The sequence below is a fragment of the Falco cherrug genome, chromosome 9 (genome assembly GCF_023634085.1).
Source record: "Falco cherrug isolate bFalChe1 chromosome 9, bFalChe1.pri, whole genome shotgun sequence".
Lineage (NCBI taxonomy): Eukaryota > Metazoa > Chordata > Aves > Falconiformes > Falconidae > Falco > Falco cherrug.
In genome coordinates, this window is record NC_073705.1 from 6,343,806 (window position 1) to 6,362,533 (window position 18,728).

The following is an 18,728-nucleotide window of genomic DNA, read 5'->3' on the forward strand; positions in this document are numbered from 1 at the left end:
CATCAGAAGAGACTTCACCAATAAACACAGAACTTCAAGCTTTGGAATGTAATAAATTTTAAGAGACTTCCTTCCTTTCATTATTTACTTTTACTTCACTTTTATAACAGTAGAGAGTTGTGTTTTATTAGTTCAAATTTCTTGATTCAGTTTTCCACAGGTCTATTTAAAAGCTACATTTTATCTTGGAGGATGTTTGGAGCAGAGCAGAGGAAGTGCTGCCAGCAAATTCAATTAACTGGCATGGCTCACAAATAGCGTACATGGTGTATTTTTTATTTTTTTTTCACAACTGCCATATAAATACAGCTGGGATTAATATTTGTCGCAACAAAGCCTTAACTTGAATCATGTTGCGTTGTGTAATTAGTGTTTGGGATCAGTGTTTATGTCTTATTTAGCTTTGTTTCATTATTTTAGTTACCTAGATAATGAAGTATTCTCCTCTAGGTCTTTTCCTTGCCTTCAGACTGCTTAATATTTGGCTTTGACCACTAGAGAGCAGCTGCTCTTCTTTGCAAGAATTGAATTTCTGTCAGTTCTTTCATGCATCATGTGTTTGGAACTGTAAGTGGATCAAGTTGTTCATCTCAGCAGGGAGACCCTAAAGCCAATCCATTATACTTTTTTTTTCTTTTTCTTTTTCTTTTTTTTTAATTTTGCTTTCCTGGGAGGATGGGGAGATTTTGGGACTGCGTTTCCCCCCTGGTCTCAGTCTAAACAGATGCATTTATGATCTGAGAAACTAAAAATGTCTTCAACAGTTTCATGATCATAAATGGCTGTTATGTCAAACTATTCTGCCGGTTTTGCTACTTAAAACAGTGAGCAATTCATGCACTGCTGAATAGACACAAAATTTACTTTGCTAAATTAAATCTATCTATATGAGGAAAAAAACACCTTCTGTGTGATGCATTTACCATCAGGTAGTTAATCCCGTGGTAAGTTTTTAAAGCTGTTTTCCCCCTCTCCTTGAACAGCTTTTTTAATCAAGTAAATGAAGTCCTGTGATTATTTTAGAGCTTCAGGTAGTGAGTTGTGCTTGAGCTTTGTGACAGTAATGTTGCCACCTAAACTGTTGATTCTTGTGAATCTAGAATGAACGGTTCTTTACTCTTCTTTTGGGTCCTTGGACCCAAACTCACACATACACTGAAACTTCTTTCCAGTTAAGATTTGTGTCACAGGAGCTGGATAGTATTGAGACGGTTCCAGCAGGATCAGATTAAGTAATTTCTTTGCCCCTGTTTACCTCAGCAGTACCTGCTAGCAGTCAGGCTGCCTGAACTGATCAGGTCAGGTCCCTGAAAATCAAGGTATATACTACTGCCTTATTGATGAACTATTTGAAATGTGAAAAATTGTCCCTCCTTCACCTTCTGCTTCTGATATGTTGCTGAAAATCTGGCAGCATGAGAGTGCCCTGGGAAGTAACTTTCCTTTTAAAATAGTCAATATTAAAAAAAGAGATTTATTAAGGACTGTGATTACAATAAGTGCATCTGCTGCTGACAAGTCTCCTACACCACCGTCTGTGTTGCAAGGAATAGCAAAGAGGGGGTAGTAATTTTTTTTATGCAACCCTTATGGATTTTTCATGTATTTCCAAATAAGTGTCATCTTCTAGTCTTAGTTGTAGTCAGAGCTTCATAGTACAAGGAATAAAGCATAAGCTCGCTCTGTCAACTTGTAGTTTTTATTAAATGAAGCCCTGATGCAATGCAGTGTACTGCGCCAAAGAGATCTTACATATCTGATGGCTGTGAGAATATTGTAAATTTGCACTAGCCTATGAATATCTTAGGCTGTCAGTAATTTAGTTGTGTGTGCTACTGTTGTCCATTCATTAACAAGTTATCACAAGTAGGAAGCCTATGTTACAGTTTTCCACTTAGTGCGAAATTAACTGCTTTTAGGACAGCAAGAAGTACTACACTACAACTCTATAGCAGAGCCATTTTCTTAAAGGTGAATCCATTTTTATTTCTTACACTGTGTTTGCAATAGAATGTTTCTTGCTTTATTCATGTTGACAACTGAAAAGCCTTGGACCTAATTAAAAGAATTTCCACTAGCACCTTTACTGAACCATTTCATTATGCTGCATTGCACAGATTGCATTTTGAAACATGGTGATAGTTTAAGTTGGACCTTTAAACCTGAACTGCCAGAAGTATAAAAATCTTAAAAAACATTCTCAGGGTAGTCTGCATGTATATGTGTCAGTTTGGCTAGAAATAATCTTCATATTGAGTGGTCACAGTCTTTTTTTCTTTCTTTCTTTCTTTTTTTAAAGTATTACTGCCTCTTTAGGCAGGAAACAATCATAATTCTGCTTGTATAATCTATTTTGTGTTATGTACTAATTTATTCCAGAGTAAACATGGATTATTCTTTCTTACTTGTTAGTCTCTTTAAATATGTCACTGTTAACATTTTCATTTAAAAAGCTATGGCATGCATATTGCAGTAATCCTGATTGGAAGAGTAGAAGTGTACATATTACACATGCTACACTGTTTGATTTAGTCTAAGAAGAGAGCAAATGATATAAAAGCTTAAAGAATTAGCAAAATACCTATCAATATTCTGCTTCTATACCAAATGGGGAAGCTGAAACACAGAAAGGCTGTGACTAGCTTTCTGAACTTTAGTTTGTTGTAAAAGGAAGCATAGAGCCTTTTCCTGCTATATAGATGGCAAATTTTTTATCTTCACATGAATATTTAAAGAAAACAACTTAGAAAAATGTTTGAGATGGATTTGGAAGCTACTCAGAGCTATGGACATTTTATTGCACTTTTAAGAACAGTCTTTAAATGGTTTACATAAGTTAATATAGGAAATAAATGCATATTTTATCCCTACAAGTCCAGACCCTTTCAAACACAGAGAAGTGTGCTGTTTGGGGTTGAAAACCTCATGAAGCTTTTGCGTTTTGAGAATAACAGAGCTCCTTGAGAGACATTGTCTCAGTGAATAGGAGTGAGCTTATTTTATGGGCGTGATAGACTAGATGTGTTATAATGTATTATGTTAATATGTGCTTATGGACTCATTAATGCATGGATCATTGGCATAAGCCACAGCATTCAGATTTATAAGCAATGCTGGAGACGCTCTTGCTTATTTCTGTTATACTAAATAACTGTAATGAAATTCTTTCTACAATGGAGTCTGCAGAAAAATTTAAAGGAAATGTCTCTGCAACTGTTTTGGTAAATACAAGTGCAAATATAACATCTAGTATTAAAAGAAGAAAAAGTAGTGCACAGCATGGATTATAAATTTAACACCTATATAGCAGTTGAGGAGTCACTTTCATGGCCTCCCCAGATCCGAGGCTACTGAAGGAGGAAGTGAGGGACATGCTTATAGGAGGGATAGTACTCAAGAACAGTTGTTCAGTAAAATCAGCCTGCCATTTGCTACTAAGACAGTCTGGTGGTAAAACCCCAAGGCAGAAAAAAGCTCAACTCATCTGGTAGGATTTTGGAGCTATGAATGAGGCCAGGATAAGCTTTTGTTATGAGCTGAAGGATGGGGGGAATGCATGAAAAGTAATTGGAACACTTGAACCATCACCTTATATTTATGAGGTACTATTCATACTCTCAGAAACAAAGTTATGTTCACTACAACAGAATCTGCTTACTCTGTAAGTAATATTCCTGCAACGTTTCTGGCATAGTGTGAAGTATATAGAGCTACCCCAGTGGAGGTTTTTCAGAATGGCATTTGAATAAGGGAGACTTGTTAGTTAGTGGTGGAATTATTTCTGTTAAATTCATAATATGGATATTTATGGAGTCATTCATCTTCTTCTGCAAATCAAGATGACTAGGGATTTCCTGGCTTTCCGCTTTCCTTCTGCAATAGTGGCTCCGTCCTGTCTTCTGCGTAAGGTATCTCGTCAAACCCGCCTTTTGCACGTGACAGGAACGCATCCTTGAAGAGCGTGAGCTGGATTTCCAGAATCGGTGCCCAGATGGTTGTTCTGTATCGTGTTCTGTGAGATTAGTCTCCAGAAACTTGCCTTGTCCTGGTTCTGTCTGCAACACCAAAAAATTGCTACTGACATAACTATTTGTTAATGATTTAACGTAACCTATAACTGTTGCGGCACAGGCACAGCAAGCTTGGTATTAATCCTTGAAATGTTTTATCATCTCCTTTCCCAGCTTGCATTTGGAAAAGAAAAATGCTGTCACTAACAATAATACATAGATACACAACCTTGCTTCAGTAGTTACGGAGCTCCAAGCACTAGAAAAGAGACATCAGACTAAGTCACAACCTTCTTGTATGTGTGAGGAATTCTGAAGCGCAGGGAACAGTGATGGGTAGTCCTCTAAAACTTTAGCCCTTGGTGTGCACAGAAAACAAAGAATATTCCGGTAACCTGGATCACGGTAGTTTTAACTGCCCGCATAGAAGTGCATGTAGTTGATATTTGCCAAGTTGTGATAGGGAGGTGTCCCTGTGTAAATGCTGATGAGACCATGAGGGCTGCGTGCCTGGAGCGCAGCTCTGTGAGTCCTGAGGTAATTAAACACCTCCAGAGTGGAAGGGAGAGGAGCTGTCCTGCACACAGGTGGCTTAGATCTCTTGAGAAGGAAGGAAAAAAAACCAAACCCCAACACTTCAGTAGGCAGAATGTCATGGTTAATTTGAGACTTCTTAAAAAAACGGCAGGTTTTCTGGATCGTTCGGGGTGTCAGTGGCGAGGTGCTGGGCGGGGGTTGGCCGCTGCCGTGAGGAGAGGCCCCGCTGGCAGGGCTGGGCCGTGGGCTGCGCGGGGAGCCAGTGTGGGAAGGGGCGAAGCACCGCGTGGCAGCGCCGAGAAGTGTGAGGAGGCAGGGCCAGTGGCGGGGGGCTGCTGCACCCGGTGAGGGGACAGGGACGGCGGTGGGGGGCTGCTGTGTCCAGGTGAGGAGACACGGGCAGAGGCGGCAGCAGGGGGCTCTCGTAAGGAGGCGGGGAGGGGCCCTGGTGAGGGGGCAGGGGCAGCAGAGGGGGCTGTGGTGAGGAGGCACCGGGTGGGGGGCCCTGGTGAGGAGGCAGGGGCAGTGGAGGGGGCCTGCTGCGCCCTGGCCGCGAACCTCGTTGCTGCTGCCCCATGCCAGAGGTCCGGCAGGCCATGAGCAGGGAGAGGGGAAGCTTGTTTAGTTTCTGCCTGAGTTTCTCACCATCCAATTCTATTTTAATTGGCAATAACTTAAAATTAATTTTCCTAAGCAGAGCCTGTTTTGCTGGTGATGCTAATTGGGAAGTGATCTCCCCGTCTTTAACTCGGCCCACGAGCTTTTTCTTCGTGTTTTCTCCCTGAGTCCCGCTGAGGAGGGGGAGTGAGGGAGCGGCTGGGTGGGTGTCTGGGAGCCAGCCAAGGGAACCTGCCATATGCATAAATAAAACTCTCATTTTGTTATTTTCCACTAACTCTCTTAAACACAAGGGAATATAGCCTTAAAAGAAAAAAGAATAAAACAAAACCCAACAACTTGTATTTGTGGCAAACAGATTTTTCAGACCTACAGAATTTGTTCTTAGCCTTGGTGGTGATGGGTGGCCTGGTTAGGCAGAACAGTTTCTCTCTTAGTCTGGTGTTTGATTAGCTGAAATTCTTTCATAGATTCTAATCAAGAATGGCACAGAACTTCATGGACTACCTTTAAAAGAGTGCTCGTCAGCATGCTAACAGTGGGTTTCAATTAGGAGGGAAGGTTGAAACAAAAGTTTTATTTTCCTATTGGTTTCTGAAAAGAATCCAACCGCATCTTAGAGAAGTAAACCAGCTTGACAAGTAATGCTTTTAGAACTGAAAAATTCAACTCTGAATTCACAATGCTGCTTTGTGTCATAACTGCTGCTGTGGTTAGCACGTTTTTTCATTTCACTGTGCCCCAGTGTGTTAAGCTTTGTTTGTGACAGGAGAGTGATCTAGGCTTGTGTGATTTCAGGTTTCTGCACTGAAGAACAGATTGAAGAAGGTCTCTACAACCACTGGAGATGGTGTTGCAAGAGCATTTCTAAAAGCACAAGCATCTTTCTTTGGGAGCTACAGAAACGCCCTGAAAATTGAACCTGTAAGTAGGAATTTAGTAGGCATAAGATGTAAAACTGCAGTTGTGGTGGGGAAAAAAGCGAACAAGAACTCAAAGTGTAGTGTAACCTACTCTTACTAAGGTCAGCATTGCAGCTCTTTGACTGACTAGTACTGAAAACAGTGTTCCAGTCTCCAAAAAAAGAAAGCAGTGCAACAAGCATGATCAGTCACACAGGGAGAAAACTTCTTATGGAAAGGTATGAGTGTTGCTTGTTTTGAAGACAGTTAAGTTAGAAGAGAGATGATTAAAAAGTATACATTAATGATTGTAGGAGGACAGTGCAGAGCTGACCATTTTTTCTCACTACAAAACGTGGGTATTCATCGTATTAGTTTTAAAGGTAGTAAAAGATACACTTTTTACACAATATATGCTCGACTGAAAAATGTAAATTTATGGAATCATGGCATTTAAGAACATAATTAGTAAAGAAATTGCGCTTTTACAGAAATATGAAGACTGTCTGGAGTTGTAACTATTGACGATAAATGTTCTGTTAGGGAAATTCAATCTCTTGCTTCTGGTTCAGAGCTAATCTCTTATTTAGCAACAATTAAGTGCCATCTGAGTGGGGGAAGGATTTTTCTGTACTTGATCTTGGGTTTATTGCTTCTAGTGAGGCATCTGTTCCTGGCTTACTGCAAGTCGCTTCACCGACTTCAATACAAATCAGTCCAGCCAAATCTATGTATTTCCACATGTTTTGTGACACTCTGGTTTTGCTACCTTGTACTTAGGGGGTTCCTTTTAACTGTCTATCATCAAAATGTACATACTTTAGAGACAAGTTAAACAGGGTGAGTAACGTTCATGAGAGATGTCCCATAAATACGGGGGATGAAAACTACTAACTGCAGAGTGATCTACAAAATATTCCCAAAATACTCTATGTTCGCTGTTTCTGAAGCAGGGGAAACTAACACATGTGCAGGTCAAAATGCAGTGGTAAATCTCAGTGTACTGTTCATGGGCTCATTTGAACTACTGTTGTTTAGACCTACAGCTGCTTAACAAGAAGATCTCTGTAGAGGAAAAAACATACTTTGGTCTCTCGTCCGCCTTCTCTTACCTGCAAGCATTTGGAGGCAGAAATGAAAATTGGTGGTAGCAATGGAGAGCTTGAATACCACTGGGAGGTGCTAAGATGAGTTTGGAGTGTAAGTGGGGAGGCTAAGTGAGCAGAGTGAGAATGAAGGCTTGCTGGTTGAGAAAGGGTGTTGTATTTGGAATTGTTCTGCTCAGTGAAGATTAATGGAGAGATCTGGCATGCAGACGAGTAATAAATCTAATTTTAATCATGATATTAAAGAAGAAGACCAGAAGCTGGAGTGCAGGTGTAGTGTTACTTGAGGTTGAGGATGTTTCAGTAAATAAAGTTTCTTCACTACTAGTTTGTCTTGTTATTTTTAGAGCCAGAAGGAAAAAAGAGCTCAGTATGAATTTTAAACAGTCCAGTTATCACCATCAACTAAGCATCATTCCTACAATTCATATTCAGGGTTCAGAAATGACTTTTGAAGTCACCATGAGTCCTTCCACATCTTGCTGGGGAAATCCATGTGTTGCGTGTGTGGAAAAAATAAATTGTATAGACTGGTTCATGTATGTCTGGGTATAACTATTGGGCTTTTAAGGCATGTAAGGTGAAATAATGGGAGGTATTTAAAATGTTGTCCGTATAAATAACAAAAATGAAACCAGCAGGACACCCTGGCTGTAAGCCTCCTTTATCCGTGTTGGGGAGACACTGGCGCTTCCCTTCATCCATGCAGGCTTCCTTGTTCTCTGATGCTCCTCCCAGTAGTTGCCAAGCAACTCTGGGAATATTGGTGTATGCTTTGCCTGGATGTGTGTGTAAGATTAACTAGTTAAGGGATTTATGAAGAAAAATAAAAAATTTAAATTGCTTTTCTGGAAATACCATCTGGTATTTTGAAGGCTGAATGTTAAAGATGAACATTCAAAATCAGTTGACAATGGCACACCCATAGAAAATGCAACTTCGATGGACAGCTAACCTAAGGAAGTAGAAGAAATTGTTTGTTTGCTTATCATTCCGTCGAAGAAAACTTCTAAATGTAGTTGCACAAATATGTCATAAAACCCAGTTTTAATCATCAGGACATGGAAGTTTTCAGGACTTTCTTTTCCAAATCCTTCTATAAATTAAAAATTTGATTTCTGATTATACATTTCAATGTTAAGATTTAAATGAAGAAAATTTGCAAGTGTGTCATGTGCTGAACGTGTCAGTCAAATGACCTGCATTCTGTTTCCAGTTTTGCTATAGACATCCTGTGAGGTATTGGGCACATCATACAACTACTTTATACTTCATTTCTGTTTTAGAACATGCCAACAGTAAATGCAGTTAAATCCTGTTACTGTTTGGAACATTGCACTTAAAAAATTAGTTCAAAATCCTTTGAAAACCTGGTCTCAAGAAGATGCAGCGAAACTCCCAATAGTGCATTATGAGTAAAACAATTAGGACATGTACTTGCTAAGTTCACAAAAGAAAATGGGATTGTAATTTAATAACAAAGTATCGTAACTGGCAATTAGTAAGGCAACTTGCAATTTAAAGCCCTGTGTTTCTCTGTTGTGCTGTACTTCAAATGCTGCACTTGAAATAGGTTTCTGTACTCTCACATAATTCCATCTTTTGCACAGCAATTAAATTCATTATTGTTTCCCGTCAGCTGATTTAGCTCAGTGTGCTGAGTTTGTAGATTATATACTAACAGGTGGTCAAAGTGATCATGATACACATCTTCTCATATAAATATGGCATGACGGGAGTTTCTCATTGAATGGTAGAAGAACATTAAAGTGTATGCAGCAACTCTTTGATTACTTTCCATTGATGTATCAGAATCCACAAAGACCACAGTGGCTGTCATAACTTGCTTTAAAAATTTTATGTCCATTTGGAGAAAATTATTCTGAAACTGTTACTGGTGTAACAGTTGCAGATAAAGTAATTTTGATGTGTCTGAGACAAATAGAAAAGCAAATTGAAGAAATAGCTTCTAGGAAAAGAATGTATTTTCAAATACCTCCATTGTGGTTTTTTTCTTTTACCACCTTCACATATTGTAAATATTGGGCATAAGCAATACCAAACATGATGTGCTGCTTTGCATTCCATGTCCCATAAGTCAAGAAATCTGTTTATTTTAAACCACTGATAATTAAGAAATAAATTCAAAGAAGCAGCAGCTTTACCTGCTTTCTTAATTTTTGTCTCGTAAGACAATTTAATTACACAGACCATCTCATCTGGTATGAATTGACTTTTCGGGATAAATGATAGGAAGCTATGTTTTATTATTCTTTGTATGCCCAGAATATGTCACAGGGCAGACTTTAAATTCACATTATACTTAAGCATAGTAAGAGATTTTATTCTGTTCAGAAGCTTTTACTCTAAAAGATACAAGGTTATGTGATGTATATACTAACCAGTACACCAGCAATGAATGGGTTACTGTTGCTGTAAACTTTGAGACCTTCAGTAACTAGAACTATGAAAAAACATATCCAGATAATACAGTTTTCAAGTCTAATCTTAAGATTTATGTAACAAATTAACTGATCCAGCTATGTTTCCTACTGTGTATATGTGTTTTCTGTAGTTCCATTGAGCCACATTTAAAGTATGGAAGAATATCTGTTACATGGGATGTACTTTGAGTCTCCACAAACCTCTGTTGCTATTAATTACAGTACAACACATTAGAAGCAGTGTGTTTACTTGGCTGTATTGAGGCAGATTGTTACCTTTACGAACATTACTTACATTTCTAACAGTGACACCAATATGAGCACTTTGTTCACTGGAATGACTTTTTAAAATTCCTGATGATTTTATTTTTCTGTTTACAGAGGGAATGTTTTTATCTTCTAAATATTTAATTCGCAAAAGTAGGTCATCTTCAACAGAAATAGCTGTATAATTACTGTGTGTGTGTGAAGGTGGTTCATAGTATTTAATAGTTGTGTGTATTGGTAAGTGAGAGAGGAAATGAGACTCGAATTTTCTGCATTGAAGATGTTGGCTGTGTACTTTCTTCTGCTGACACCTAGTGGTTAAGAAACATTTAATTGATTTGCTTTCACAATCTTTGTTAAGAAACAAACATCCCAACACCTGTGAATGAACTTAAGCTTATGGTGTAGGTTGACCGAAAGCAGTAGGGTGTAGGGTAGGATGCAGTATGATGTATTGGGTTTGGGTTGTGATGCTAGCACAGCTAGCCTGAGCCTCAGGGGTGCTTTTTCACCTAGCCTGGGTATGATAGTTTAACAGTGGGCTCCAAGTTTGAGGTACCATCTTCTCAAATGACCAGTTTTCTGTCTGATCTCTGGATACGTGGTTGCTCCAGTGAGCTTTGCAAAGGGAGTTGTGTATGCTTAATACATTTTCGAGCTTGCCAGATTTGAAAAGCTTATTTACTTGTACTTAGCTTTAAAATCTGTTTATTCTAAACAGGTACTTCTATTTCCTTGTCTTGGTTCCTTTTGTCTGTGTTTCATTGCTATAAATACACTGAAAGATAAAAATTTCTGTGCTTATTTTTCTTTTGCAGTGCTGCTACTTTCTGTATGGATTATTACTAACATTCATAACCCAAATATCAGTCTTTCAAGTGTTCTTGCTGGTAGTTTTCTCTTAAACTTTGCTGTTTTGCATTGCTAAGTCTTACATGCAAGCACTGTAAAATTTGGCATCTTTCACGACGCAGTATACATGGTATACTGAGGTGAGTGGTATATGTAATGCAATGTGAGCTAAAGTAGCCTGTTTTATTTCTGACACACCACTGGAGACACATGTCTATGCATGAGAGACTGGTGTTTGTTTGGTTTTGAATTGAGGCATCCTGGATTGTTTTTAAAAGGGCATTTTAGTTGTTGCAAATTTATTAATCTAGTTATTAGGGTGATGAACTCTGCGTTCCTTGTAAAATGGTTTCTTGTGTATATTGTCATATTACCTAAATCCACACCTTTCCCTTGTTTATAATATCCATGTCAACCTGGTTTTGGTGGATTGTGAATATACTTGATATTCTAATTTCCATGTTTTATACTGGATTTACACAGTCGCAACACCTGTAATTATTTCCAGTATGTGCAGGTCTGTGGCAACAATGTCTCTGATTTGTGCCAATGTCTCTGACGAGATGAAACAATTAATACAGTTGCATTACTTGCGGCAAGAAATATATTCCTTAATTTGGCTCATCTTCTTGACGTCTGCCCAGCAAAACTTAGCATTGCTGTGCTCTCCTTGAGAGGCCCTTCTCTCCGTGAATGAATTGCAATGAAGTAATAACAGTAATGTGATCCCTGTCCAGTGTGAAGGGGGTATTGCTGGTTACTTGTTAAGTGTCAAATTTTGCACTGTTTCTAAACAAAATAAGTCTCAAAATAGTGTGGGGGGAAGAGGGCAAAGGTAGCTGTGATGGTATTAAAAGTGTTGCTAAACTGTTTGTGAGGACAACTTGAAATCAATGTTAAAATGAAGAAATACAGGAAAATATGACTTTTATTTTTAACATCTTATTATTGATTAATAATTTATTGAGGTATTTTAATTTTTTTAATTGACTATTTTTTTTCCATCCCAGAAAGGCAAGGCCAGTAACTTTCACTGTTTGCAGATTCCTTAAAAATAGTGGTGTTCTGTTTTGCGATGTTTCTCACAAGAATGGAATGGTCTACCCCCATCTCAAGCTGAGGAAATACATTGTTGTAGTTTCAAACATCCACTGCTTTTCAATTACATTTAAAACATATGGAATGGTAGTTGGGAGCTTACTGAATGCTTAAGATGCTATTAAGGAAGCATAATGATTTTAAGTAACTACTGGTACTGCAGTGGTTCTGATAGTGGATGGTACTTTTATTAAACTGTTGGATTATGTACCACTATCATATTGTAAAAATTTTCACATAACTTCACATTGAACTAGGACCATAAAGAGTTATTGGTACTAACTTAAATTCGTTTGGAATTACTGCTAATAAGTGGATCTCTTCAATGAAGTCTCAATTAATTTCTTTTAAGGCTTCATAGTTATTCAGTCTTATTCAGGTTTATTCACCTGAGCAAACATTAGTTGTATAACTAGATAAATTCTGGTTAACTTTAATAGTTCTGAATTGATTTGGTTTAAGTTTAACCTAAATATTCTTTAGATGTATCCACTTAAGAGTAAATAGAATATCTCAGGGGCAGAGTCAATGCACTTTCCTGTTTCCACACTTTTTATGCACTTTCATTAGTGAAGTTACTTGCTAATCTGTGGACAACAATGTGTTTAAGACATTACAAAATGTTGTCTAATCTTAATATGAAACTACTTATTGAAACTCATATATGTATTATATATTCCAGTTTTCAAACTGCTTTAGCTGAACTACACTGGATGTATGTATATATGGCTTTATGTATACATTGCTGCTTTAGTTCTTGTTCTGTCAAAGTCTGATAATTTATTTTTGGATTTTAAATAGAGAAGGCAATGTACTACTGATCTTCAGAATTGTAACTTGGATGCAAATTTTCTCTTGATATGATGCAATTTAAGCAATGATCAGAAAAGTCATTATGAATAGGAGAAAATAAAAAGTTAACTTTGCTTTTTCAACATAACATTCAATTCAACTTAAGGAAATAATGTGATAAGCCTTTTCAGTTTGTGGTTTTGTCATAGTTCTGGAGCCATATAGGGATATCTGGGGGAAGTGTATGACTTTACACTTTCATAAGGGGTATACAATTAAGAAAAGGTGCCTCCTTTATTGTATTTCCAACTTTTTTTTTTCCTTGAAAAAAAATGAAAAGCTTTCCTGCCTTCACACAAAAGTGTGAAGACATTTCTGGAGAATTGTTTTATCCTGTTGTTTTCTTTTGGCAGTTTCTATTATCAGCTCTCATAAAGATAGCACTGGTTTGATTATCCATGTTGCAGCCGTGTGTATGCTGCTGTGCATCCATACCTCCTGGAAATGCTGGTGTTGAGCACTGCGCTCCCTTCGGGGTTAGCTGGCCATAGAGTCCTTCGGTGTCTGCAGGAGACGTAGCCTACCTGATCCCACTTAAATCAAGTGCCAACTGCAGTACTCAGTCTGTAAGGAGAAAGCACGAGGATGCTCTCCAGTTCTTTTTGCCGACATTGTATTGATGTAAAGATCTTGCAAAACAACGTACTTAAGATGTGTTGCTGCTTTTTATATATTGTTAGTAGGTATTGGTTTTAATTCCATCCCTTTTTTGAATTTCTTCCTCAGAATCTGGGCCACTGTATTGTCAATATCATGGCATGCTGCTGAAATGCTGCACAACTGAACTCTAGAAACTTTAATGTTTCTGAGTAAATTTATTCTGACTTTTAACCTTGGGACATGGTATCACTTTCAAATGAGACTTAAAAGTTCCTCAAAATTTCTTAGATGAGATGCAACTTAGCAGTTAAAAGGCATTTTTAAAAGTCACGCACCTGCATTCTGGACAGGAGGCAGCTTGACAAGCATCCATTAAACATTAATGTTGTAATTTCCTGGATTTGTTGTAACCTCTTACTAGAGAATCTGCCTTAACAGCTGTTAAAATTCCTGGTATCGATACAGTGGTGCAGCCACTGAATTGCTAGCTTAGTCTTCTGCAAAAATGAATATTTTTTTCAGAAATCCACTTGCACAGTGGCATTTGCTTACTATCCCAGGATATTACGTTTAACATTTCATCAGTCTTGGTGGAGTTGTTCTTCATATGTGCTCTGAATGGGTTCTTATTATCCAGGGTACTGTAGCTAACTATAATGAGCTGAAATATTGACGTTGCTCTGGCATCGTATATTTGCTGGCCAAGAACTGTGTGCACTTTATAAAGAGAGCTGTTGCTCTTTACCTCTGTTTAAATTCATGGCTAAGGAAGGTAGAGTCGAGATTAGTCCCATAGATACTTAGATCTCCTACAACAGTGGGAGTTTCAAAGTGTTTTAAGAGGATGGTTTACATACCCATTTTAGGTTTTTACACCGCTAAGGATTATTCCTTTACAGATTTGTCAGTAATACCAGTAATACAAATTGATTCATTTCTCAGGAAGATATTAAAGCAGCAGTGTGATGGTGCAACATAAGGCCACTGCATTAATTACTGTATATCAATCTTTTTGCCCAGACTAATGCTGTAAAATCCTTCAACAATTCCAGATCCATGCAATCTGAGTGGGACAGAAGTCAGAAAAGTAGATGATGTGTGGTGCAGAGTAAAAAAGCAAATGCCAGATGAGTCCAAAAACAAATTTTGTTGGAATATGTGTGAAGTTACATAAAAAAGTGCATGTTACATGTTGGTGCATAATCATTTTGAAAAGGCTTTGTAGCATTCAGTGCTTTATCTACTATGAAGTATGATTGTTGCCATGGTGAATTATTTTTGTAAGTTATTCAGTGGAAGAGTAAATAGTTGTTTCCAACTCCCAGTAATTGCCATATTCCAGTTGCTTCCTCTACACAGCCATCTTTTGCATTGCTTTTTTTTTCCCCTCTGCATGTGTATTTTAAAAGTATAGATTGTGTACAGAGTAGATCCTTCCCTTTCAGCAGAGTTGTCTTGGCAGGTCGGGGTTTTGGAGTGTTTGTCCATATATAGAAAAAATGAAGATAAAAGATCACTAATTCTTACCTTACATGTGTACACACTGGTTAAAAACAAACAAACAAACATAAAACCACCAAAAACCAAAACCAAAACAAAACCTGCAAACTGTAGTGGAAACAATGAGCAGAAGCTTATAAAATAAAGCTTTTTGTTTTACTTGTGATTTTGTTGTGCTCCTTTTAACGTTAGTGCTTATGTGTATTTAACAGGAATTTTCTCCCACCCATCTTTACTTTTTTCTTGTTCACGTGCTTTTAACTTACAAATACATTCCTGAATAGACAGTCTAGTAGTACCTAAATGATGATAATTTCTAAATCTCATCCTGATGACTTTACTAACAGATATGAGTAGACAGTGACACTGTGTAAAACCTGTTGTTTGTATGATTAAAGTGGAGATAAATTGGATTTCTGTATATTCTGGAACTGAAACATAAGCCTTTTTATTTTCCTAATATGAAAATTCTGTGTTTTGTGATGTCTTGAAGACCCTAGTTTTCAACAATCTCACTTAGAAGCTACCTGTAACTTTTGCTGTGTTTTACCATTTATGGAAAGTGTTCTAGAAGAAATACTACCCAGAATTTAAAATCACAGACTGAAAAACATCTACTGGGGAAAGACAGTTTTGTTGTTTTATTTTCTGTGTGATTTTTGTTTTCATTTCAGTCCTGTAGCTGTGTTTTGTTTCTGAGCATTACTGTTGCTATAGACATTTTAGCTTTTGCTGGTTTAAACCTTAAAAATGGTTCTTTTTCTAACAAGCATTTACTGTTCTTCAAAACACATTTAATGTTCTACATCTACGTCTGTTGAGATATCTGCATGTGTAAATGGAACTGAAAAGACATTCTCTTTAATCTCATATAGCAGTGTTACAGTGCTTTTATGCAGTAAATAGAATTGTTTTATAATTTCCAAATTTATAAGATACTCCATTGTGTGATGCTGTATGCCAGCCTTGAGGGAGTGGAACTAAGATTCTGAAGGGCAGGTTTGAGAAAGTTACCATAACCTTTTGCTGAATATGGTATTTCTGCCATAAAAGATGCAGTCAAACTTTCCTGTCCACCGTATATGTTAAAGTAAAACAAACAAACAAACAAAAAAACCGCCAAACACCAGTAAAATAAAAAAAAAAAAACCAAAACCCAGCATGGGAATGGTTTTGTACTTCAGTCTAGAATCCCCAAGTAAGGGATTGTGTGCTCTGCATCTTGTAGTACACCAACAGCAATAATAGATGAAACATTACGTGCCTTTGAATGTGGTTTTCAGATTGCTGATGTTCACAGGACTGCTTTTGAGACTTAATGTTTACCTGTTTCATGCTCACATTTAAGCTTTTGTGGTATCTTAGTTTGTTGGAACCTGTGAGCAAGTTGAAGAGAAGTAAGTATCTTGTGTTTCATTCTCTATGTAACTTTGCAGCCTCCATAGAAATTATATGTTCAGCCATCAGACTGGCTAGGGTCACTCTCTGTGTCTTCTGTGTTGCTGCAGAAATAAAAGTAGCTTTGTTCAAAAGCCTCTAAATCTTCCTGTTACCAGGGAAGGTTGTACAGTGAGGAGCAGCTCCGTGATACTTAAGCTTTACTGTTGAAGGATTTGTACACGCAACTGATAAATTACTTGCCTGTGCCTTTCACACCTGATTCTCTGTTTTTTGTGGTATTTTATCCACTTGGTTTTGTTTCTTCTCAAAAGCCTTTGTGTATTTTGGACTGACTTTCGCCTGTGTGTTTACTGTATTTTCACATGATACTTATAATTGAGAGTGCACAGTCTCAGCAAGCAATGAAGCAATGTGCAAATGCCGCCATGCAGGAAAAGTTGAAGATATAACTAATGAAGTGCAGGGGACTTAGAGTAGAACAATGAAGCAAGTAAACAAACACCAAGCGTAAAATAAAATAACTGGGGAGTTTGGCTTCTGTGTAAGGCACTCGGTAACTGTGTGGGTTTTAAATGAACCTGTTAATAAGTTGCGTTTGATACGAGGAAAAAATAAAAAACAAAACTAAACACCTGGAACCACCACCACACCCAAAACCAAAAAATCAAACCAAACCAAACAAAAAAACCCAAACCACTACCCTCCCCGCCCCCCCCCCCCCCCCAAAAAAAAAAAAAAAAAAAAAAAGGACTTTTTCAGGCAGGCAGGCGAAGTGACATTTACATTCTCACTAGGATAAGCAGCTGTAGAATTGAAGAGACAGTATTACTTTACTTGAAAGAAGATGGTAGAAGAGATTTCGGTATTTTCATTTGTAAAGTAGGCTGTAGGCTTCAGTAGCAAGCAAACTTGATGAAATAATGATAAAAATTAGACTATTGGATCAGGTTAGGAACAAACCCACAGAGCTTTGTAATAGAAAAGTCATGCCACTCTGGTCTTTTACCGTGTAAATTATAGATTGTGTATGAAATGGAGCATACAATTTGTGCTCTTATAGGACAGAAAGAATAAAGTGAAAGGCAGTAAATCAAAATTATTTGTAATGATTTGCATAGATAGGTGATAGAGCTCATACAGTAAAAGCCTAAAATGATACAGGGTTAAAGACAGAATGAGACATTTGTATGCATGACATAACTGACAGTTCAGTTTGATTGCTTTCCGTGGCAGACAGCATAGGAGACCTGCTATCATTCCGAATTGTACTTCTCTTCAGAATCCCATTGAGATGTTCTGATACTGCCCTGGGGCTTAGCAAAATCACATGTGAAGAGCTTCAGTAGTGTGCTTGCCATCATCTTGATTCTTCAGTCCTGGGGAGGGACAGGGGTACTGCTTGCCTGGGTATTCGTGTTGGACTTGTTCTTTGTTCTAGGTTTCTGTAAAGGTAAAATAAGGAATGGGGGACTGAGCCCCTTTTCTGATTTGGCTCTTGCATATCATCAGAGAATTGGGCAACTGTTGGTCACAGATATGTTGATTTTGGTATAGGCAGAGCATTAGTGAAAGGTAACTTCTGGCTCATGACCAAAATGCTATGTAGTCAAAAATTAATCTAACACTGAAGACCACTCTTTTCTTCTTTCTTCTGTTTTGGGGGGCGCAAAAATGTAAATTCTGCAGAGGGCTGATAACTATGTTGTTCTTTAAAACACACACTTCTTCAGTCTGGTAAGACATCAAATGAAAGCATTCTGTCTTTTCTTATCCGTTTCTAATTTAATTTGTTGTTTTCTGTTCCTTTCATTCAATGTGTAGCAGCTTTTGGCAATGACAGATATTCTATTGTGACTGAAATATGCATTTTGTAAGTCATAACTTTACTTGGTATTTAAATAAACTGCGTATGTACAGTGTGCAAGATTTATGCAGAACACAGCTGGAGGTATTCTGCTCAGAATTCCTATGGTTTAAAATGTCTCTTTCAAGTTTGAAAATGTGTTGTGAAGTAGATACCATTATGATAATTGGAAGTTCAGCTTCTCGGTCTTGCTCTATTATTTTTTTTTAATACAATTAACACATCACACACACTTCACCTGGTCTCTCCTCATTTACCTCTGACACTTCCTTGATATTTATTTAGACACATGTGGTGTCTTTGCTTTGAACTCAATAGTTGGTATATTCACTGGATATTTTTTAATAAAAGTATTTTTCATTTAGAGATACAAAAATTAGTTTCCAATGTTAGAGAAAAGTATACATATTTATGTCAATTTAAGTCCTGTACTTATTTGCTAGATGATCAGGACATTAACTGTATAAAGATTGTGGAGAAAACTGTGATCACTTTCAAATCAAAATACCTGCTGAAAAGTTGCAGAAACACTTCATTTTATTATAGTTCTCATGAGGGAACAGTACAGAGAAGATATGCAAAAAGTCATCAAGAGAAAAAATTTAAAAGCAAAATATATTTAATTTTGAATTTGTTGTGTTTTGTTTAAGGCAGCAAACACGGGAAGCACAGGACTC

General features: G+C 37.5%; 1 protein-coding gene across 5 annotated transcripts in view; it reads left to right on the forward strand.

Moving 5' to 3' along the window:
* The window catches only part of DENND1A (DENN domain containing 1A), a 216,845-nt gene that overhangs the window by 128,001 nt on the left and 70,116 nt on the right, over positions 1-18,728 (forward strand). For all 5 annotated transcript variants that reach the window (XM_027809324.2, XM_027809326.2, XM_027809325.2 and 2 more), the window contains one exon: positions 5,964-6,089. In XM_027809324.2, the coding sequence (XP_027665125.2) occupies positions 5,964-6,089 (126 nt within the window). The remainder of the gene's footprint in view (positions 1-5,963; positions 6,090-18,728) is intronic.